Here is a 22,412-nt window from a genome sequence, read left to right as displayed (position 1 = left end):
TTTGATCCCTGGTCCCAAAAACAAAAACCCAAACACAAAAATACTGAAGGGTGGGCTGGGGATTTAGCTCAGTGGCACTGCACCGCACCGCCTCACAAGTGCAAGGTCCTGAGTTCAATTCCTGGTACCAAAAAAAAAGGGAAGGGGAAAAATTTTTTAAAATAGATGAACTACTCTAGGGAAATCTGAAATTAAAAAGTTTTACTGCTGGTGTTATGGCACACACCTGTTAACCCGGCACTAGGGAGGCTGAGGCAGGAGGATCGCCATGAGTTCAAGGCCAGCCTAAACTATGTAGAGACCCTGCCTCAAAAACCAAAACCAAGCGCCTGCCTTGCAAGTGCAAGGTCCTGAGTTTGATTCCCGGCAGGGGGAGGGGGAGAACCAAAACCAAACAAAAACTACACAAAAAAAGAAAAAAATTTACTCATACTAAAAAGTGAGACAGGCTGGGGATTTAGCTCAGTGGCACTGCACCCGCCTCAAAAGTGCAAGGTCCTGAGTTCAACGCCCAGGACCAAAAAAAAGTGAGAGAAGTGGGAGGGCAGAAGTTATGAAATAGGGGATTACGGCAATTTTAATTTTAGGAGTCCAGAATTTAGCAGCAAATACACACAGCAAATTTCTGCTCAGGGGACACACAAGCACTTCACATGCAATCAACAATCACACAGAGCCGATGGCAGAGGTGGGCCCGGGACATTTACCACCCTATGTTTGTGGCACCGAGGTCTGAGTTGGGGCCGTGTGAGCGTGAGGCAAGCGCTTGCTACCGGGCTGCACCTCTGGGCCCCATGGAATCTAAGCCTGCGTTTCCACGGCCCGTACGGCCCAGGCACCATGTCAGGCCGGGCACCGTGGCTGAGGACTCGGGCAGTGAGTTCCCACCCACTGGGCTGGGGAAGGGGCACCTTTTCATCTGCGTGTGTCTCTGCTGGATGAAGTTGGCCCCCGGGTGAACTTCAGGGCCATTTCGAACTAGTTTTCTTAAAAAGTTGATGTTTGCTTTATTCACCTGCGGGACCACAATAGAAAACACAGTGAGATACTCGTGAGTTTCTGTAAGCTGCCAAACGCTACCGATCCTGTCCCTAGGGGTGTCCCCCGCTATCCCCGGGGCTAGAGATTGAGCCCACAGCCTTCAGACTGATCCACATCTCCACCCCTTTTTTATTTTGTCTTTTGAGACAGGGCCTTGCTGAGTTGCTAGGTTGCCCAGGATAGCCTTAAACTTGCAATCCTCCTGGCTCAGCCTCCCAGAGTGCTGGGATTGCAGGTGTGTACTCCCACACCTGAGGTTCTGACAGTCTTGATCTTTCCTCGTGGATTCTAGGAGAAAAAGCCTACTGCCTACAGCATCCAGTGAAACAACATCAGACTGGCACACAGGAGCCTATGTTCAGTCTCACCTTAACTTGGCGGCCCAGCCAAGCCCTTTCCTGGCCTTTGGTTTCTCATCCATAACATGAATAGGCTGTACTGAGGTACAGGGACCTTCTAGCACATTCTGTGAGCCTAGAAAGAAGTGGGATCTTCATCTGTGATTATTTACCAGGGGCTTCTAAGGTTAAAAAGTTGTGACAATAGCCAGGTGTGATGCACGCCTGTAATCCCAGCCTACAGGAGGGAGGCTGAGGCAGGAGGATTGCTGTGAGTTCATGGTCAGCCTGGGCTGGACAGTGAGTTCAAGGCCAGTGTGAACTACATAGTGAGACCATTTTAAAAAAACAAAAACAAGGGGCCGGGGGATTTAGCCGAGTGGTTTCGCTGCTTGCTGCGCAAGTGCAAGGACCTGAGTTCGATCCCCAGTACTAAAAAAAAAATAGATAAAAAACAAAAACAAAACAAAAAGTTGTGACAGCAAGCTTGGTGCCTCAGTGCATGCCTATAATCCCAGTTACTTGGGAGGTTGAGGCAGGAGGACACCGAATGCACTACTTTGCTGAAAATGGACAGGGATATAGCTCAGTGGCACAGGGTCCCTGGGTTCAATCCTCATAGGATCCTGTAATTTCTCGGGCTACTGTCTTGTGGAACGGCATCCCCGAGAGAGAGGTTTCGGATCACTGGGCACTCACCTGAGCACAAAGAGCACAGGTTTACCAAAAGCACTAAGTGCAAATCTCAAGGGTCTGGCACAGGCCCTTGCAGTTACCCAGAATTCAATCAGAAAGGGGAAAAAAGGCTGGGAAAGACCTCCCATGTCCTCGGAGCCTGTGTGCTGAGGGAAGGGGCCTCAGCCTTTCTGGTGTGCAGTACTGGCCTTGAAATGTTCCGACTCTTTAGCTCTTTATGCTAGTTTTAAAAATATCTCATATCAAGAAGGTGAACTAGGAGCTAGGGATGGTGTTCACCATTTAGTTGTTTTAACATCTGAAACACAGGCCTGAGTGTGGTGGTGAACGCCTACAATCCCAGTGCTCTGGGAAGCGGGAAGATTGCAAGTTCAAGCCCAAACAACCACAGAGAGGTGTCAAAGATATTACTGATGGGAAAAAGAAGTTGCAGAGGAGTAAGTATAATGTATATGTGAGTCCACACACGTAAAGGCAGATACAACCATGGCTGTGTAAGTCGTAGATGCTTGTATACGAATAAAACAAACCTGGAAGATACTGATACTCATATAATCAAACTGCAGCAAGGGGCTTACTGGGGACTTTCCTTTTCCTGCAATTTGGAATAGCAAACTACAACATAAAAGGCTGGGTTTCTAACAAAGAATTGGGCAGCTGAATGGTCCTTACCTTCTCAGGGAAAGTCAGGATTTTGGCCACGTGAACTGGGACGGCAACCTCGTCAATCCGGAGGTTGGGGTCAGGCGAGATGACTGTTCTGCCGGAGAAATCCACTCTTTTTCCCGAGAGGTTGCCTCTGAACCGACCTAAATAAATCCAAATGCTGTGTCATATGTCCCTCTGGTGGGCCGTGTGCTGTTTAGAAGCAACATGAACAGAGAGCTCATGCACAGTCTGGGAGCTCCAAGTGGCTAAGGACAACATTTACTCCTCAGAAGGGCATCAAACTGGGCAGTAATCCCAGCACTTGGGAGGCTGAAGCAGGAGGGTCCCTGAGGTGGTGCTGTCTCCTGCAGGGCTGCTCAGAAGTCTACCCTGTTGATAGTTTTTTCTAGGCAGATTTTGTCTTATAGAGCTTTTGCCTATTTTTAGAGGCAATCACTTCTGACACTTGTTTACTGAAAAGCTACCTGTTGTACCACAGTCAAACGAGGCTGCTCAATTGCCCAGGCTGGACTCCAACTTGTGAACCTCCTGCCTCCCAGAGTGACTGAATTTCAGGCCCGTGCTGCAGGACCAGCAATACCTCACAATGTACGGGCGTTGGAGGGTGAGAATCCAAGGGGGATTCTGCTAAGAAGAATTCGGGAGAAGTGTACAAACTGCCTTTTCTGTCTGTTATCAGTGTCTGTGTTTGGGGGACTGGTTTTCACTATACAGGCCCACTCTGACCCTGTGGCTTTCAATGTTGGCCTAACCCTGACAGGTGCCGGCTTGTATATAGTCACCTATATGAGTCTGTTGGCTTGGTGTAGAGCTCTGCAGGAGAGGAGACGCCAGTGCACTGGCCTGGGGGCCAGGAATTTCTGAGAGTGCTAGACAGGAGTTTTCAGAGATGGCCAGCGCCTCCCTGTGACTCTAGGGTGAACGGTGATATTGGGACCCTGCTGGCACAATGAAGCATTTTAAGTACTGTTTTTATGCATAAAGAAAATTTGCCTTTTGAAAAAAAAGAAGCCTACCCTGTTTCCCCTTCAGGCGCTGGACGAAGCCCCGGGTCCACTTTTTGGGCGCCATGTTGAGGGGGATGCCCGAGAGCTCGCTGTTGATGTAGAGCGCGCACTGCAGCTGCAGGAAGTCCCAGTCCTCCATGATCATCTGGGTCTTGGCTCCGGAGATGCGGTGCTGCAGCAAGACCGTGTCGGTTTGACCTGTTGCTTTTTCTAGCCCCGCAGGGCTCGGTGGGTAGACTACAGGGCTTGCTCGCTAGCAGGAGCACTGACCTTTTTAATCACATCGTTCAGGAAGATGATCTCCGTCAACTTCATCGTCAGGTCATCTTCATTGGTGCCGGACTTCAAGTCACTCACGACGGAGGGGCGGATGCACAAGGGAGGCACCAGAAGCCGGGTGAGAATCAGGTCGGAGGGCTTCCCGGCCTCTGGGTTCATGAGCAGTAGGGGGACATCTTCAGTTGGGATTCTCTTAAACAAGTTCAGAACTATCAAGGGATTCAAGTTTTCCTACAGGAAGGGGGAAGGAGAGGAGGAGACAGAGGGTTAGGCTGCTAGAGGCTGGCAGGGCTCAGCTTCTCCATGCACTGCTCCATGTGATGGAACAGAAGCAGCGCCAGGGTGCTCTGTGCCGGGCAGGCTGTGCTGCCAGGGCACTGAAAGTACCAAGCACTTTTGTCCTGATTGTGTAGATCAACAATTCCACCCTGCATGATTAATTCGAAGGGCACAGTTTCAGAAATGACCATAAACATTCTGCTGCAAGATGTTCACAAAAACTGTTCTTGGTAGTAAAAGGTTGAGCTGGGTGTGGTGGTGCATGCCTGTGATCACAGCACTTGGGAGGCTAAGGCAGGAGATCACTGCAAGTTTGAGGCCAGCTTGGGCTGCATGGTGAGTTCAAGGCCATCCTGCACTACACAGCAAGACCTTGCCTCAAAAAACCCTCTAAAAAACCAAAAACACACAACAGTAATGCTTTACTTGTACAATTAAAAATCTGTTAAAGCTATAACCCTAACTCAAGAGGCTGAGGTAGGAGCATTGCAAGTTTGAGGCCAGGCTGGGCAGCTAACAAACAACCACGAAGTGGCTGGGGCTGCGGTTGAACACAGCCTGGCTTCAATCTCCAGATGAACACGAGAATCACTGCAGTGTTCCTGGGGCACTTACTTCTGTGAGCTGCTCGTCTCTGGGGAGAAGGTGGGTGCAGGGCAGGCGGGGGGGGCAGAAGAGGCAGAGAACAAGCGTGTGACTGTGTGGGACATGGGCAGCTCACCTGTGCCCTCCCCAGCAGTGGCTCGACCTCCTTGTTATGCTCGATGGCCGTCTCGAAGGACTGCAGGAAGCTGGACACCATGGGATCCACCACCTTCTTGTTGGTCTTGTACTTCTCGTGGATGATCTTCAGGAGGCCACACTTCTTCACGGTACCTGCAGGGGAAATGCACGTAGCAGGGCAGAAGAACAGGCTGCCATGCGGCCAGGGTTAGAGTTGGGCCTGGCCAAGCTGTGGCCTCTGCTCGCTCACCGTTGAAGGCCCCGCAGTGGTGGCACAGGCTCTTCTTCCGGCACTTGTCTGACACCTTCTTCCTCAGGCCCCGCTTCTGCAGGTAGGTCAGGCCTGGCCGCTTCAGGTGATCCAGGAACTGCTGCTTCTCCTCCTTGGAGAGCAGGATGTGGCAGCAGGTTTTGCAGATCATCTTTTAAATAGGAACCAAAAACCAAAGGATGAGAGAGGATGAAAAGGTGCTGGGATTACAGGAGTTTGCTACCACAACCAGCTCAGAATTTGTTTCTTGAAAATCAAGGCCTCAACGCTTACCTGTAAGATGCCGATGACAGCCCGGAAGTAGCCCACATGGAAACACGGCAGCTCTAGGTCAATGTACCCGTAGTGCCCCAGGCAGTCAGCCAGGTTCTTCCCGCAGGTCTCACAAGGTCGGTCCTTCTCGCTCGTACCCTTTGGGGGGAAGCACGGCTGGCAATCAGTGGAGACCACTGCACACCACGGGCCCGGCCCTCAACCTGGCCAGGGACTCGGCCACAGAGCCAACAGGGAAGAAATAGTATTGGCATCTGGAACAGCACTACGCGTGGAGGTGGGGGTAGCCCGGCCCCTCCCTGGAAGTCACTGATGCCTCACCATCCTGTGGTCCAGCACCCCGTACAGCAGCGGGGCGTGGTTGTTGTCTTGGCTGTACAGGTTCTTGCTCACCACCTGGATGTGGGCCTGTTGGCGCATCTCTTCTGGGGACTTCATTCCAAAACAGATGTGGCTTCTGTGACAAAGGATGGGAGCAGCACGTCAGAGTGCACCACCAAAAACAGTGACAGCGGGATGGGCGGCTGTCAGCAGCTTGTCCTCTCCCTCCCTCCTCAGGCTCTTCCCTGCCACAGTGAAGCTCGGTCCTGCCTCTGTTGGCATCCCCTCCTCTTCCTGGAATACTTTCTACTTTCCCGTGGAAACAAACGCTGCTCTCCAAGGTCAGAGGAGACCTGCTCATGGCTGAATCTAATATGGTTTTCCCATCTTACAACTGTGTGGCATTAGCAGTCCACCCCTCACCCCCTGCCCCCAATCTTTTTCTGTTTTTGTACTTTCGGTTTTTGCAAGTTTTTTGTTTTTGGTACCAGGGATCGAACTTAGGACCTTGCACTTTGTGAGGCAGGCGCGGCGCCACTGAGCTACATCCCCCATCCTTTTTTGCTTTTTGGGGACAAGTTCTCTCTTATGTAGTTCAGGCTGGCCTAGAACTTGTAGCAATCTTCCTGCCTCAGCCTCCCGAGTGCTGGAATTACAAGCAAGCGCCAACAGGCCTAGCTTCCCACCCAATCTTGAAGTCCTTCCTTTGGCTCTGTTGACCTCACATGGAAATCTCCTCCCTCTCTGGCTACCACTTCTCTAGTCTTTACTGTCCCACCCTACTTAGGGTCACAACCCTTCTCTTTCTCATTCTACATGCTCCCCCTAAGCCACTGCATTACTGGCTATAGACAGACGCCTGTCAAATCTCTATGGATCAGTCAGCTACTTCTGTTCCTCGGGACCCGCATAGGCGTCTCCTGTGGACAATTAATTCCACCTGGACGTCTCACAGGAACCCCCAACTTGGCCCGGTACTTCCTCCCGCCACATCCATCCCTTCATTCATTCCTCCAGTCAACCAGGTACAGATTAGACAGGCAGGGAAGGTCCCTGCCAACATGGAGCTCCCAGTGCAGGATGGAAAGACTAAGAAACCCAAGGACATGTCAGCTCTGCGCCCATGGGTTCTTCACCCACAGCCAACCAACATGGACAGGACAGATCTCAAGAGCTGCTGCATCCTTACGAAGAAGTACGAAGCACAAGCTTTTCCTCCTGGCTGTTGCTCTCTCAGTAGCAGAGCATAGCAGCAGTTCACATATAACTTACATTGGACTAGGTATTTTAAGCAATCTAGAGATGATTTAAACACTTATTAGAGGGCCATGCATGGTGGCCCTCTGTAATCTTAGCATTCAGGAGGCTGAGGCAGGAGGATCCCTGTAAATTTGAGGCCAGCCTGGGCTACATACAGCACAGAGGATGCGTAGAGACTATATGCAAGTACTCCTCCACTTCATATAAGGGACACGAGCGTCCTTGAACAAATCCCCTCTGTGGAACTGGAATCCCCTCTGTGGAAGGATGACAGTACACAGAGTGAACAGATGCAGGATATGTTAAAATAATGTGAAGCAGTTGAGTTTGAGGAGACAACTTTATGCTGCAGTCAGAAAGCCTCTGTAAAACGGACATTCCCACTGAATTCTAAACTCAAGTGAGCTGTCTGTAAGACAATCATGAGGATGGACATTTAAAGCAGGGAGAATGACTAGGGCAGGGGTCCAGGCCGGTACAAGTTTGGCAGTCAAGGAACAGCCAGCGTAGTGGAGCATAGAAAGCTAATGACGTACAAGATCCAGTCATCAGGGCTGGGGATTTAGCTCAGTGGTTTCGCCGACTGCTGCCCAAGCACAAGGACCCAAGTTTGATCCCTGGTACCAAAAAAAAAAAAAAAAACCCCCCCAAAAAGATGCAGTCATCAGGGCACGCACAGCCTGAGAGCTTGTAGGGAATTTAAACTTAAGTGGAATGAAAAGCTGCTAGCGGCTTTTCATGCTCGAGGTGACATAGCTTGAATCTGCTTTTATTTTATTTTAAAATATTACTGGGGGTTAAACCCAGGGCCGCACACTTGCCACTGAACTACATCCACACCTTTTTAAATTTTATTTTGAGACAAGGTCTCACAAAGTTGCCCCACCTATACTCAAAATTGGGTTTCTTCTGCCTCAACCTCCCGAGTAGCTAGGATTACAGATGTATGCCACCACACTGGCTCTAGTTTGCATTTTTCTGTTTTTTTGGAGACAGGGTCTCACTATGTAGTTTAGGCTGGCCTTGAACTCACAGGGATCCTCCTGCCTCAGCCTCCTAAAGTGCTGGGATTATAGGCGTGCCCCACCACACTGGGGTCTAATCTGCACTTTAACCCATCATTTGGGGTGCTTTGTGAGAATGTATCCTACATACCATGGTTATTGGGGTGGGTGTGAGAACCCAGGGTGGCTACAGAGATCCTCCTGCCTCAGCCTCCTGAGTGCTGGGATTATAGGCATGCACCACCACACCCTACCTTTCCCCATACAAAACCTCTCAAGGGCTCTTCACTGCTGCTTACAAGATGCTTCCTCTGGTTTTCAGCCTCCCACTTTGTTCTCACCACTCACCCTTTCTCCTTGCAGTATGCTTTCTGGAGAAGGCAGCCTGGATCTATTAGGCACCACAAGCACTCCGTTTGCCCTTACTATACCTAAGGCTGATTTGTCTCCCTTCTCCAACTACAGGAGGCCGCGAAGGTCGTATTCATGAGGCATCCTCGGTCCCCAGCCTGAGCACAGAGCACGGTACCCTCCTCCCTACCCGCTGTGACAGTGATGGACTCACTTTCCAGTGAGAAGAAGGGGCCCTTCGCTATACATATGCAAGGAAGGAGAAAGGCAATACATCTACTCCAGCCAGAGGCAACCGCTCGGGCATTTCCTAGACTGCCACCCACCCATCTGCCTGTACTACACTTTTCGGGCTGCCAACATCCTTTGATCAGCAAGTCCTGCCTCCGTGCCAGGCGCTCTGCGGCAAAGCCCAAATTGGCCCGGTCGCTCCCCCAGATCGCTCCCCTACTGGGGAAAGACTCGCGCAGATAAATGGGTCATCGGCGGAGCGTGGAGGCGCACTCCGAGAAGCAGAGGCAGGAGGACTGCAAGTTCCAGCCCAGCCTGGGCAACTTAGCGAGACTCTGCCTCAAAACAGAAAATCAGACGGCTGGGAATGTGGGAAGGTCCTGGGTTCAGTCCCCAGTACTGCAAAACAAAACAACCACCACAACCAAAAGGGCTCCTGGTGTGGCTCCGGGAGAGTCACCGCAAAGCCCAGGACCAGCTCCCTCCGCCCTGCGACCCCGCCCTTTGGCTCTTTTCGCTCCGACTCACATTTTCTTGGCCACATCCGTCTCTCGGAACTGCTCCTTCACCATGGTGCTGGCGGCCACGTCGCCCTCCTGGGGACTTCACTGCAGAAACGATGCTCCCTTTACAGCCCGAGTGCTGCGGGACACCGGCTCAGGCACCCTGGTCTCCCTCGGCCACCGTAGAGCGTCCCACGTGTTCGCTTCCTCTTCCGGCGCGATTGTCAAGAGAGACTGCGTGTGCACCGCTTTTGCCCTCCCCCTATCTCGCCACCTGGCGGCCGCTCCTTGAAAATGTACCGAGGCCTGTGCAGTTGTTTTTTTTTTTTTTGGTACCGAAGATCGAACTCGGATCCTTGCGTTTGCGCAGCAGGCGGCGAAACCACTGAGCTAAATCCCCGGCCCCCTGTGCAGTTCTTTAAAATCTCATTTCTGGTCTATTTCTCCAGACCTTCTTCAGACAGAGGCAGAAAAAACCTTTTGTCTCCTGACCTTTAGACGTTTGGAGAGCCAAAAATTTCATGACATGGAAAATGTTCATCAATATAAATATTTTGGAAATTAAGAGCTCCTGTTTAAGAGAAGGTGGAGGCTAAAATCAACCTGCCCAGGGAAGAGAAGGGCACTGTTTAGTCAACCAAAAGGAAAAGAAATTACAGAAAATGGCTGCACACGAGCCTCAGTTCTTAAAGTTATTTGTGATGGCAGCACGAGGCGGGGGAGGGGGGGCGCTTATAGTCTTTTTTTGTTTGTTTTAAACCTAGTATTGAGGGTTAAACCCAGGACCTTTGCATTGGGCTACACCCCCAGTCCTTTTAAAAAAATTTTCTTTTCTTTTCTCTCTTTTTTTTTTTTTTGAGATAGGTTCTTTGTAAATTGCCCAGACTGGACTCAAATTTGTGATCCTTCTGCCTCAGGCTGCCAGAGTGCTGTGATTACAGGCATGCAGCACTATGCCCAGCTATAAACTTACATTCTTCTTTTGGTGGGGGATTTGGTCTTTTTGAGACAGGGTCTCACTGTGTAGTTCAGGTTGGCCTTGAATTCACTATGTAGGCCAGGCTTGCCTTGAGCACATGGCAATCCTCCTGCCTCAGCCTCCTGCAGGCTGGGATTATAGGTGTGTGCCACCAGGCCTGGCTGGGCTTTTTTCTTTTCTTTTTTTTGTGCTGGGGATCGAACTCAGGACCTTGCACTTTCGAGGCAGGCAGTGGGCTTTTTAATATTCACTAAAAAACTACTTACATAGCAGGTACATTCTATTAGGTATCATAGGTAATCTAGAGATGACTTAAAGGACCTATACGTGCTGAACGTAGTCGCACATGCCTACAATCCCAGCACTTGGGAGGTTGAGACAGGAGGCTTGCTGGGAGTTCAAGGTCAGCCTGGTCTACACAGTGAGTTCAAGGCCAGCCTGAACTGCATAGTGAGACCCTGTCTTTAAAAAAAAAAAAAAAAAAATCTATATGTGAGACAGAAGGTAAGGTTGTGGCTAACTAGCTGGGCAAATGGTTGTGACCTGTAAGTCATGGAGATCTGGGATGTGGTCTGCAAACTGTTCCCAAACCCTGAGCCTGGGACCAATCAGAAAGTCCTATCTTTAATTTTTCTGGTGCAAAATCAAGCAGATTTTTGATAAGATGGCTGAGATCTGACATCAGCCTGAGGGAGGGATGGGGGATAGAAAAGACCTCTGCCATTAACCTTGTGGCCACTGTGAGCTTTCTCAGTGATCCACTCTCACTCTGCAGAGCATGCTTTTTTCCCTACCTTTCATAAATGTTAAGGCCTTGCCTTTTTACCTGTCTTGTCCAACTCATTGTTCAGGACCCCAAGAACCCATAAAGAATACCTGGAAAATGGCTGGGGATTTAGCTCAGTGGTTCCACTGCCTGCCTCGCAAACGCAAGGTCCTGAGTTCAATCCCCAGTACAAAAAAAACAAACAAACCTGGAAATTGTCTACTGAACTCCAGAACCTGGTAACATGTGGAAGCCAGGTGCAGTGGTACATGTTTGTAGTCCCAGCTGATGGGGGGAGGAGACTGAAGAACAAGAATCAGCTGCGCAGGGTTTGTGGCCAGCCTGAGCAGCAAAGACCTGACTAAATAATAGTAATGAAAGTGTATGGGTACACGTGCATTAAGTCATATGCAAATGATACCCCATTTCATATAAGGGACTCCAACATGATGGGTTCTGGTTTGAGGTTAGAGCAGAGGTTGTGGAACCAAATGCCTATGGATTCAGAGACTGAGGTAGGAGATTAGGGTGTGGCAAAATGGCTGGTCAAGTGGGTGTGCCAGGAGACAGGCACCCAGCCCTGCTCTTGGAACCAATCAGAAAGTGCTGTCTTCTGCCATGCACGGTGGTGCATGCCTGTAATGCTAGCACTCAAGAGGCTGAGGCAGGAGGATCCCCATGAGTTTGAGGCCAGCCTGCACTGCATAGTGAGACCTTGTCTCAAAAAAATCACAGACACACACACACAGGTGCTGACTTCAATTCTTCCTGGGACAACTCGAGACAGCCCAGCTCTGAAGTCAGCCTGGGGCTACAAAGGATGGTGCCCCTGAGCTCTGGGCCCTGTGCTGTCTCTCTCTCTCTTTTTTTTGGTACTAGAGATCGAACTCAGGACCTTGTGCTTTTGAGGCAGGCGGCGGAACCACTGAGCTAAATCCCTGGCCCCTGCACTGTCTTTCACTATGGTCTCCTCTCACCCTGCAGCATGTGGTTTTTCTCTACTTTTCATTGGCCCACACTTGCTCTGCAGAGCATGTTTCTTTTCCTACCTTTAGGAAATGTAAAATCTTGGTACCTTTTGTTCTTCTTTTGTCCAGCTTTTGTTCAAGGCAGGAAGAACCTGGAAAAAAATCTCTAGGAGTCCCCAGAACCCGGTAAGAAGACTATAGCAAGGTTCAGACAGTGAGTGACGCATCACTGGAGGTTAAGAGAAACAGTTCTGGATTCAGTAGCACCGTGGAACCCTTAGAAGTTATGTGACGTTGAGAAAGTTGTTTACCTTCATTATATCTTAGTTTCCTCATCTAGAAAAAGGCTGAGCACCAAGTCCCATATTTCTTAAGAGTTGATGAGATTAAATGGCAAAATAAAGGTAAAAGTGATTAGCATGTAACAGGCACCTACCAACCACTGGAGGAGTTCTTCACCATTCCCAAGAATGTTCAGGCGGCCCTTGGGGCCTGGACCCATGTTCATGCTAAGCTCTGGGGAGTTCTTCCCAATGTTTCCCTTGGTTCATGGACACTTACATTCTTTACTTATCTGTTCCTCTTTAAGCAAAACAAATTTCTGGATCAAACAAACACTAGATGTGCATTTGTGTAAGGATTAAAATTTGGGGAATAGTATCAAGTGCTTAAAAAACTGTTTCGGGCTGGGTGTGGTGGCTCACGCCTGTAATCCCTGCACTCGGAAGGCTGAGGCAGGAGGATCGCTGGGAGTTCGAGGTCAGCCTGGGCTACATAGAGAGACCCTGTCTCAAAAAACCAACCAACAACAAAAAAACCCTTTTAAATCAGAGGATCACCATAAAAGTCCCAGAAAGTAACATATACATTATATGAGTAATAAAACATGCAGTGTGGTACCCCTGAGAAAACAAAGGTTTTCAGTCCAGGTTTCTGCCGTTTCCATAGCTGTAAAATGAGGACGCCAGCTGAGATCTCCTAAGATGCCTTAAAGGTCCACCCACCTCTAGTTCGGACGAAAGCAGTTTTAACTATAATGTGGTTTAGGGAGATGCTGAATAAGACTAATTCCACAGAAAGAATTGAGCTGAAATGGAACACGTGCGCGCGTGAATTTAGCCTCTGGAATTGTACTGCTTCCGGATTGGCCAGTCCAGCAGCCCAGGAGTGCGGCCAAAGGTCTGGGAGGCGGGGTTTTAGGCATTTTCAATCCGGCATTGCCATGGTCGGCCTCGCGGCTATGGACACGCCCCCACGCCGGCGCCGCTCGGGGTCCTTCCGTACGCGTTGATATGATTGGCCGGAGGAGAGCATATCTCTTTCCCTCCCTGGCTGCTTGAGGATCTGTTGCCATCATGGTGAGTCGCCCCAGACTTGGGCCGTTATCCGCCACAAATCCGGGCCATCCTTCGTGCCCCAGTCCCGCCGTCGGAGATAAAGCCGCCTGCAGCCCGGCTCGTCTCCTTTGGTCGTGTCTTTCGGGGGCCGGTCGCCTAGACTGCTGGAGCCGCTGCCGGAAGTCGGGGCTGGCTGGCGGGCCGCGCCAAGGCACAGGACACGCCGGGATTCGAGCTTCAGGGCCTGGGGACTCTTGACAGCGGCTGCTGCGCTGTTGACCTCGAGGAGCGCAGCGTGCGGGTTGGGGGTAGACTAGGCGGCACGTGTCTCCTGCAGCCCCCGGCAGCGATATGCAGCTTGCAGGCCACGGCAGCCCGTGGAGTGAAGCAAGTGTCGCCGACCCCCGGGCGAGTGGTACCGCGTCTACACGTAAACTAGAAAACTTGTCGGCCGAATGGACCCTCCTTTCCTGTTGCGGAAACGGAGGCCCCGGAAAAGGATGCCTTGCCCAAAGCCTCTTATCAGTGAGCTCCATAACTAAAGGGCCAACATTTACTTTTTGCTCCACCTTGCAATTGTTTCTGCTTGTTCTTCGCTTTCAGGCACAGTATGGTTGAGGTGATTTCTGTTATATGGGTTCTCCAACTGAAATAGAAAGGACCTTTAGCAAGTCAGTCGCTGGTGACAGCGTTTCCCCTAAGATTTGGTAAACTTATTTTTAGCCAACATAAGCTTGATAAATGTCTGCGTACCTTGGTCCATAAAATAAAAGCTGTTGGGTAATTCAGAAGGGAACACGGTTTTCTTGTGAGGTCTTTGTTGCTTTTCGAGAAGGGGAGAGTAAATATGTAAGTAGTAAATGTCAGCGAGTGTAACATTTGCGTCACAGTTGTGCAGGATTTATAATCAGGGCTCAGAGTAAGATTTAGGACTGAGTGCAGACATGAGTCTCACTTGGAGGGGTTATTTGCCCCTAACTAAAACATTTGGCAGTTTAGAGACATTGTAGTTAGGCACAACTAAGTTGCTAGTGGTATGTAGTTGTTACAGACCAGGTATTATATATTGTGACAGAGTCTCCTGACCCGGGTTAAAATGTCAGTAGTGCAGATGTTGGGAAACACTGCCCCAGAGTGTTACCCATAATTTAGAAAGGGAAGTAACTTGATTTCCAGATGGACAGAAACCTGTAGTGCGGTTTGTTGTTACCATTAGGTATGTCCTGGCAGGTTAGCACCAGGCTAGGTGTGTTCAGTGGAGATGGGAATTTGTCTTTTTACCTTTCATTGCAGTCTCCTGTCCATGCTTTAAGGTTCCTCTTGAGGGTGTGGTGATGCATGCTTGTAATCCCAACACTCGGGCCTGAGGCAGGAAGATATCTGAAAGTTCTAGGGCAGCCTGGGATACATAGTGAGTTTAAGACCAGTATGAACCACATAGTGACACCTTGTCTCAAAAAAAAATTGAAGAATTGAAATTGAGTTGGTTTTAAAATATTGTTGAGTTCTAATTACTGAGCCATATGGCTATTAAACTAGTGTAGTTGTAGATAGTGGAAAAATCACAGCAGCATCAAGAAAAGCTTGAGTCATTTTATTAACTAGTGTGTTAATGTTTTCAGAATGACACGGTAACTATCCGGACCCGGAAGTTCATGACCAACCGACTACTTCAAAGGAAACAAATGGTAAGGAAGGCCATATTAAGCTTTACTTAATTTGTTCTTTGTATTTCATTATAATTAACACTAAACTTTAAACCTTTTAGGTCATTGATGTCCTTCATCCCGGGAAAGCAACAGTACCCAAGACAGAAATTCGGGAAAAACTCGCCAAAATGTATAAGACTACACCGGATGTCATTTTTGTATTTGGATTCAGAACCCATTTTGGGGGTGGCAAGACAACTGGCTTCGGCATGATTTATGATTCTTTGGATTATGCGAAGAAAAATGAACCCAAACATAGACTTGCAAGAGTAGGTACCTTTGATTTGTTCACCAGCGATTTAAGACTCAGTTTTCCATACCTTTGTAGTGTGGGTGTAATAGAGTGAACAAGACTGTGTAGTGTAGGAGGACAACATGTAGACACACAAAGACCCAAATGGATTAAGATAAGCTTTTTTAAAAAAAGATAATCTTGTAATGCACAGTTTGGAGGTTTCAGAATTTAAGTGGAAGGCAGATAAAATGGAGTTTCTGGAGATGGGCTGGGGGAGCAAGTCTGCAGCCTGGCACCACATTCAGTGAGACCTGTCAGTACCAGACAGTGAGTTTGGACTTGATTCCACAGGTAGCCAGGAGCCACAGAAGGGTTTCGCTTGTGTATTGAGCACCAAGCCCCGCAGAGTGAACTCCAGCCATGAACTGGGCCGGCTGCTTACCTTACAGCTTGGTGACAGATGTTTCCTTGATGTCTTCATCTGTCCCCTCGTCATCCACGCACTTTGCTGCTTGTTATTAGGCTAGTCATCCTGTACAACATTTGTAAGGGAAACAGGTGATGTCATGGTTGGGGGTTCTGGGAAGACCTGGTTGAGGATGTAACTTGAGATCCTGGTAAAAGTTGAAAAACATCAGCTAGGCAGCAAGAACTGCAGGTGCAGGAGCAGACAGTGGCAGGTGGGTGCAGGGGTGCACACCTGTCATCCCAGCACTCGGGAAGCTGAGGTGGAAGACTGCAAGTTTGAGGCCAGCCTGGGGTACAAAGTGAGACCCTGTTTCAAAAAACCAGAAAAGTAGACAATGGAGATGAATAGGAATGTAGAGGGGGTAGAGCCCTTGGTAAATAAAGACTTCATTGACCCCAGTGAGGAGAGGGGTTGAAATGGGAAGAGGGCTCTAAAAGCCAGTTGGAAGGTGGGTTTTTTGTTTTTTGTTTTGTTTGGGGGTTTTTTGGCAACAGGATTATAGTTAAGTTTTTGAGTTGCCTAGGCTGGGCTTGAACTGGAGCGCCTCCTGACAGAGCCTCCCAGAGTGCTGTGATTACAGGCGTGGCATGTGCCACCACATCCAGCAGGTGGTGTCTTGGTAGTTCAAAAAGAAAAGTTTTTGTTGCGTTTCATAACCCCTGACCTGGACAGTTCCCTACCAGAGTTGTAGGTAATGGTGTGTTAAGTGTTTGCAGATACTGAGATACACGCTTGTCTCCTGTAGCATGGCCTGTATGAGAAGAAAAAGACATCAAGAAAGCAGCGGAAGGAACGCAAGAACAGAATGAAGAAAGTCAGGGGCACTGCAAAGGCCAATGTTGGTGCTGGCAAAAAGGTACGGGTCACGGCAGATGCAGGAGGGTCGTGAATTATAGGTCTTTAGTTTCTGGAAAGGAGCTGTTCTGTTTTCTTAATAACCTTTCTAATGTTTCTTCTTTCTCCCTCTTCTGGATTACAGAAGGTAACGTGTTTCGAGATGCCACTTAGCACAGTAGTGTCCTTGACACGCAGTAGTGTAGCTTGGCCCACCCTCATCAGCGAGTAGATCAGCCAGCATGGGGCCACACTGGTTTGGGGGATCGAGGTGCGCCTTTGCGCTCTCGCGGGAAGCTTTTCACTCCTGATTGGCATGGACAGCAGAACAGGTCTCGTTCCCTGGGGCTGTTGGTTTCTCATAATGACTCTGGTTTCTGAAGCAGTTGGACCAGTGTGGCCCGTGCTTTCGGGGCACGCTGGAGAGGCATCCTGGACCTAGGGCTGCTTGCCTCTCCTGTGAGCCCAGATCAGTGATTCTAATGATAGCAGCTTTTGTGTCTGCTTTGCTAGCTAGTTTTAAATAGTTGGATGAAATTAAGGTGTTGGGTTGTGAAATCAAATAATCAAGTGTTCTGTGAACTTTGTTTTTGCCTTTTCCCTCTACTGTCTTGGATTACTGTTCATCAGAAATGAAGTGTCTGGCAGGTACTGAGATTATAGCACGGTGTGGGGATGCAGCACCTTCACGGATTGCTATGGCGCTTTTTGCATGTTGGCTTTGGACGAGTGTTACACGAACCGTAGTATCACTTAGAGTACCAGGGCCGAGTAGTGAGGGTACGGTACGGGCCAAGCACACGTTTGAACACGTGTGGTTTGGAAAGGAGCAAGTGCATGTTGAGTGGTGAGGGGACTCACTGGAAACAGGTAGGTACCCTGCCCTGCGGCCCTCTCCGCCTGTGCTGGGAAACTCCACCCTAGAGCTTGTTCTTTGGAGACCCAGTAGTTAGCTCCTGGGAAAGCCCGCACTGCAGGACAGCAGGCTCCCCTCGATCTGTGGCGCCAGTGGAGTTTGGGCAGCTCTGGTAAGAAAAAACTGGTTCATGAATTTCTGATAGCATCCTCTCAAAGCAGATGTTTACCATTTTCATTTCTTTTACATACTTCTTTTAGTTTTTTTAAAAAAATTTTTTTGGCACCGGGGATTGAACTCAGGTCCCTGTGCTTATGAGGCAGGCAGCAGAACCACTGAGCTAAATCCCCAGCCCCTATTTTTCTATTCTTGAGACAGGGTCTTGCTATGTTGTTCAGGTTAGCCTTGAACTCAGCATCCTCCTGCCTCAGCCTCCTGAGTTCTGGGATTACAGGCGTGCACCACCACACCCTGGTCCATTTCTTTTTTTTTTTTTTTTACAAATAAATTTTATCCCATTCCCCCCCTCAAGCCCCCTCCCTTCTAGTATGTGCCTCATCTCCAATTTTCTACCCTTCCCACCCTATATTTGGAATTGGGCCCAGAGACTCGTGCAAGCTAGGTAAGTGCTCTAGCATGGAGCCACATCTCTAGCCCTTCTGGTTTTTTTTGGTACCGGGGATTAGACTCCAATCCTTGGGCTTGTGGGGCAGGTGACAGAACCACTGAGCTAAATCCCTGACTGTTGTTTTTTGAGGCAGGGTCTCCTTTTGTAGCCCAGGCTGGCCCTGAACTCTCTGTAGCCCAGGCTGGCCTCGAACTCAAGGCGATCTTCCTGCCTCAGCCTTCTGAGTGCTAGGATAACAGGTGTGCACCACCACACCTGGTGCTGCCTTTTTTTTTTTTGGGTACCTGGGATTGAACTCAGAACCTTGAACTTGCAAGGCAGGCGCTGGAATCACTGAGCTAAATTCCCAGCCCCTCTTTTTTGGAGGAAATTTTTTTGAATTAGGATATTACATCAAAGCCTTGGGTAGCGCTTTCTCCACAAGTGTGTGCTCTGAATGGTCCGCTGTGTTTCACACACATTTTTGCACATTTGAACATCCTTGATTTGTAACCCGTGGAGGGTGCTGAGCATGGGGTAGATTTGAAATGGCAGAGGCCTTTACCTCTGACTTGCTGACTCCTTGCCAGGCAAGGCAGGAAACCTGGTCTCCCTGCCAGGAGCGATCACATCAGTGTCCAGAGCACAGGGTTAGGGATGGTTGTGACCAGGGCTCTGCTGCCCGTGGAACTGCCCCTCCTCAGCGTGGTGGGAGGGCAGTGCTGTTGACAGAAGGAGCAGAAAGGCGCTCAGAATTTGCTCCTCACCCTGCTGTGAAGGACATTTAACCGCCCCCCCCCCCCCCATTCTTCTCTTCACTCAGCCTTGGAGCCTGCTGGCTAGTGATCAGCTTTGAGTCCCCCGTGTGCAGAGGGACTTCCGGGGGGCAGCCCGAGTCATTGCTGTTCCTGCTTCAGGTCGCTCTGGTGACTTCAGGAGCGCTGCTCTGAAAAGCCAGTTGGAAATGAATGCAGACATGAGCACTTGTACTCTTTGGGTTAGAAAAAGTCAGCATAGTAATGTTGGCTTATTTATATACTTATATTTATGAATTCATTTGTTAATTTTTTTGGTGTGTTGAGTCAAGGCCTCGCCTTGCAGTTCAGGCTGGCCTTGAGCTCACTGTACCCCAGGCTGGTCCTCTTGCCTCAGCTATCTGAGTGCTGGGATTACTGGTGTGCACCACCATGCCCCACCAGTAATGTTCCCTTTAATTCAGCTTGGTTTGATGTTAGCATTGGTATTTGTTCTTCCCTCTTGGGTGTAATGGAGTTGTTTTAAAAAGTCTTAAGTAGTCTCATGTATGAATAGCAATTAGCATTTTTACTGCAGTTAAAATTCTGCCTCTTGATTTTAATATTAATTTGTACTACTTTTGTGCTGTGAGTGTTGTCTTTAAAGTACTGAACTGAGACAGCTTTAAAAGGGTTGCCTGCCCCTTTTAGAGCTCCCGCTGGGGCTGGCTTAGACTTGAGCACTTGGGGAGTCCCAGGCCTGAGGTCTGGGGTACCAAGGCTCCAGGCAGGGGCAGCCTGGGCTTGGCACCACGCTGGCTTGCTGGCCTCTCCTCTCCACTGTGACAACGCCACCTCGTTAACATCACAGCTAAGGTGCACTGGGAACCGGGAGGAGTGAAATCAGGGATTGTGTTTGAGGAGCATTCTGGGTGCAGTCACAAAGCACAAAGGGTCATATGCAGGTATCTGGTTGCATGCACTTACTGCAGGTTACTTTGGAGTTTGGAAAGGGACCATTAACTGTTTCTTTTCCTCTTTCCCTTCCCTGCTACTGGTTCAGTGAGCTGGAGATCGGAGAACAGGTATAATTCCAGTTCTTACGTAGATTACTAGATTCCCTGGTTTACTCAGCCACAGTAAAATGTGTTCATATGTCGATTTGCAAATGCTCCGAGTTGTAACCTCTTAAAATACTAACAGTGACATGGTTGTGTTTTTGTTTTTTTTATTTTTTATAATTGTGTTTTTTTAAACTTAGTAATGTTTAATGTTTTAATTCCTAACTTGAATGGTTTTTTTAATTTCATTTTTGTCACTTACGTTGTCTCACAAGTGTAACGACTCTAGGTCACTAATGTGTGTTCTGCATGAATGTTGTTAATTTTGGAATTTCTTGAAGACTTGAAACTTTAGAGCATTTCAAGGCAGTTGCTGACTAAACTTCTTTCTCTTGCTTCACAGCCAAAGGAGTAAAGATTTTGCAGTGCCTGTCTGCAGTGACTGCGGGTTTTTCACGAGAGGATTAATAAACTGTAAAAACTTCCCTGTGTCTGGCTGTTTGGAGTCTGTGCAGCGGCTTACTGGATGCTAACTATGTTTGCTATTGCTGCAGGTTTAAGTTGCCACCTTGTTCCTGTGCATCAAGTCCTCGGCAAGGACTCGGGCTGGGGGTGATGTCATTTCCTCCTAGCAGCCAGGAAGGTGTCCTAGACCCCAGCTTAGTCATCACTTAAGTTTCCTGGGGGCTTTGGTAGAAGTTGCTGATTAGATCACTTCATCCTTATTTACCTGGAGTGAACAGGATCTGTCATCTGTGTTGCAAGTTTGTCTATGTGGGGTGGGGTGGGGTCGGGTCGGTGTGTTTTGTGAGGGAGGAATTTGAAGGCCACTGTAGTCTGATAAATACGTGGGTTTGGGGTGTACTTGGTTGGTGGATAAGTCATCCAACTCTTGTAACTTAACAGTGAGGGTCATGTGTCCTTCTTCCTCACACATTGAGTCTGGGGTTGGCTGTCAGGCCTTGGGGTAAGGGCCCAGGGTGTCAGTTACTGGGCCTGTGTGCACTGCTGGAACTCTGGGAGGGAGGTGTTGCAGGGTAGCCAGTGGTTGGAGGGTCCCAAGTTAAGGAGCTGGAGTGTTTGGGCTGGGGGAGAAGAGGCATTGGTTCCTTCTGGGTTTGGGATGCCACTTTCCCGGAAGTTTGCACCTTAGAAGGGCCTGTCTGGGAGCTGGGTGTGGAAATGCTAGTCAGGACCATGTCCAGATGGTCTCGGAAGAGTGGACACCTGGAAGACACGGTTAGGTGGAAGAGCTCCCAGGAAAAGTACACCATGAAAGCAGGAGGCGTGTGGTCTGGAGGGCCGGGCAGGGCAGAGGTGTATGCAGCAGGGCCTTTGGAGTTGCTGAGTCTGGCTCTGCTGAGGGTGCACACTGGGCTTTGTGGGACCTGTGGCCCTGTTTGCTCTTGCGGGGGGATGTGCTCCCTTGGCAGGACCCGGATGGAGGAGGACTGGCCTGCTGGTAAGGCAGGTGCGGAATGCTAGGTCTGCTAGCTAGGGTCCGCCCCAGTGGCTGGTGTGGCATGAGAGCAGGATTTTAAGTGCAGAGTGTGGAGGCACAGAGGACACAGCTGGAGATGCAGCTTCCAGGGTCCCAGGGTTGGAGCCGATTCAGGGTTAACTTGTGCCCCTTGGGGTGGGTGTCCTCCAGCTCTGTACCCTGTGCTGCTGCAGCCAGCCTGCACCCCTGTCCACATGTGTCCACTCTGCGCTCTGCTGTCAGGTCCCTCTGGGTGTTTCTGGAGGTCACTTGGTCCTCTGGGGGTTAACTGCTCTTTAAACGGGCTTCCGTAGGGTCTGCTCTGCCGCCCCGGGTCAGGCTGTTTTGAGACTCAAACGATGCAGTGTCTGAGAGCAGTGTGGAAACTGAAGTGCTAAGCAATTGTGTGACAGGAAGCCAGGGCTTGCAGGAACTTGCCTTAAATTGCAGACAATCGTGCTATTGAATTGGGGGATTCTTGGAGATTCAGCACTTTGTTGGCCCTGACAGTAACCAGACCGTGCAGTGCTGTCAACAGGCTTCGGAAGAGCCTTGGTAAGAATTCGAAGCCTACTAGGAGTGGAATCCGGAGGGAATCCCTTCCCTGCCCTTGTTGCAGCCGGAAGCTGCGGCTTAATGAGTGTGAGCGGGGTTTTGGTGGTGGAGCTGGGGATTGAATCCAAGGCCTGGCGCATAGCTACACCAGCGCTTAACCATCAAGCTTTGAAGATCAGTAAGAAGGAAAGCTAGAATTAGTTCTGGAAAAGGGGCAATTTGTGTCTGCACGAATATTTGGGGTGCTGCTCTTGACCTGTCCTAGCACTGGTGTCTGAATTGTTTGTTGCTGGCTATGCCTAAATAGGCAACTTTTGTTTATTCTGCCTCCTTCCCTGGCAAGTTGATTTTGGGAGGCTGTCCTTAAAGACAGCATTTGTGGTTCTGGAGCTGAGGCAGCACCTGTTTGTTTGTTTATTTATTTATTTTTACTTTCAGGAAAATTTAATATTCTATTCATTTCATATATAAATTCATCATGAGCCACATACATTATTAACCTGGGAAAAATCCTGAAAGGGCAGAGCTGAAGCAGAAGAGGCCACCTCAGTAAGAGTCTGTCTGTGGCCCCATCTT

At 49.4% G+C, this 22,412-nt stretch overlaps 2 protein-coding genes across 11 annotated transcripts in view; one reads left to right on the top strand and one right to left on the bottom strand.

Annotated features, from left to right (window-relative positions):
• The window catches only part of Polr3a (RNA polymerase III subunit A), a 46,658-nt gene extending 37,187 nt beyond the window's left edge, over window positions 1-9,471 (bottom strand). For 2 of the 3 annotated variants that reach the window (XM_004846377.4, XM_021259679.2), the window contains exons 1-9: window positions 9,272-9,469; window positions 5,898-6,033; window positions 5,577-5,714; window positions 5,283-5,454; window positions 5,031-5,185; window positions 4,022-4,261; window positions 3,761-3,923; window positions 2,748-2,884; window positions 912-1,015 (exon numbers count right to left, since the gene is read on the bottom strand). In XM_004846377.4, coding sequence (XP_004846434.1) covers window positions 912-1,015; window positions 2,748-2,884; window positions 3,761-3,923; window positions 4,022-4,261; window positions 5,031-5,185; window positions 5,283-5,454; window positions 5,577-5,714; window positions 5,898-6,033; window positions 9,272-9,315 — 1,289 coding nt within the window. In that variant the 5' untranslated portion in view covers window positions 9,316-9,469. Of the gene's footprint in view, window positions 1-911; window positions 1,016-2,747; window positions 2,885-3,760; window positions 3,924-4,021; window positions 4,262-5,030; window positions 5,186-5,282; window positions 5,455-5,576; window positions 5,715-5,897; window positions 6,034-9,271 lie in introns of all 3 variants that reach the window. The other variant, XM_013072958.3, reaches the window with a different exon arrangement.
• A 3,701-nt stretch (window positions 9,472-13,172) lies between these two features.
• Rps24 (ribosomal protein S24) lies at window positions 13,173-20,286 on the top strand. 8 transcript variants are annotated; one of them, XR_015440285.1, is made up of 7 exons: window positions 13,173-13,317; window positions 14,919-14,984; window positions 15,065-15,274; window positions 16,455-16,565; window positions 17,174-19,003; window positions 19,804-19,825; window positions 20,205-20,286. XR_015440285.1 is itself a non-coding variant. In XM_087184670.1 (6 exons), exons 1-5 carry the CDS (start codon window positions 13,315-13,317, stop codon window positions 19,804-19,806), a joined length of 393 nt encoding a protein of 130 aa, XP_087040796.1. In that variant the 5' UTR covers window positions 13,173-13,314; the 3' UTR covers window positions 19,807-19,825; window positions 20,205-20,286. The 8 variants fall into 8 exon arrangements, 7 of the variants coding, with proteins under 7 accessions (XP_087040796.1, XP_004846436.1, XP_087040793.1 ...); XM_087184670.1 differs by lacking the exon at window positions 17,174-19,003; XM_021259684.2 differs by lacking the exon at window positions 17,174-19,003 and having other exon boundaries at window positions 13,300-13,821.
• The last annotated feature ends 2,126 nt before the right edge of the window (window positions 20,287-22,412 follow it).

Source organism: Heterocephalus glaber, unplaced genomic scaffold (genome assembly GCF_053883595.1).
Source record: "Heterocephalus glaber isolate CG9 unplaced genomic scaffold, H.glaber_assembly_v1.0 deba00001497, whole genome shotgun sequence".
NCBI classification, from domain to species: Eukaryota; Metazoa; Chordata; class Mammalia; order Rodentia; family Bathyergidae; genus Heterocephalus; species Heterocephalus glaber.
The sequence above is the reverse complement of the archived record's forward strand: the minus strand, read 5'-3'. Positions and strand labels throughout refer to the sequence as shown.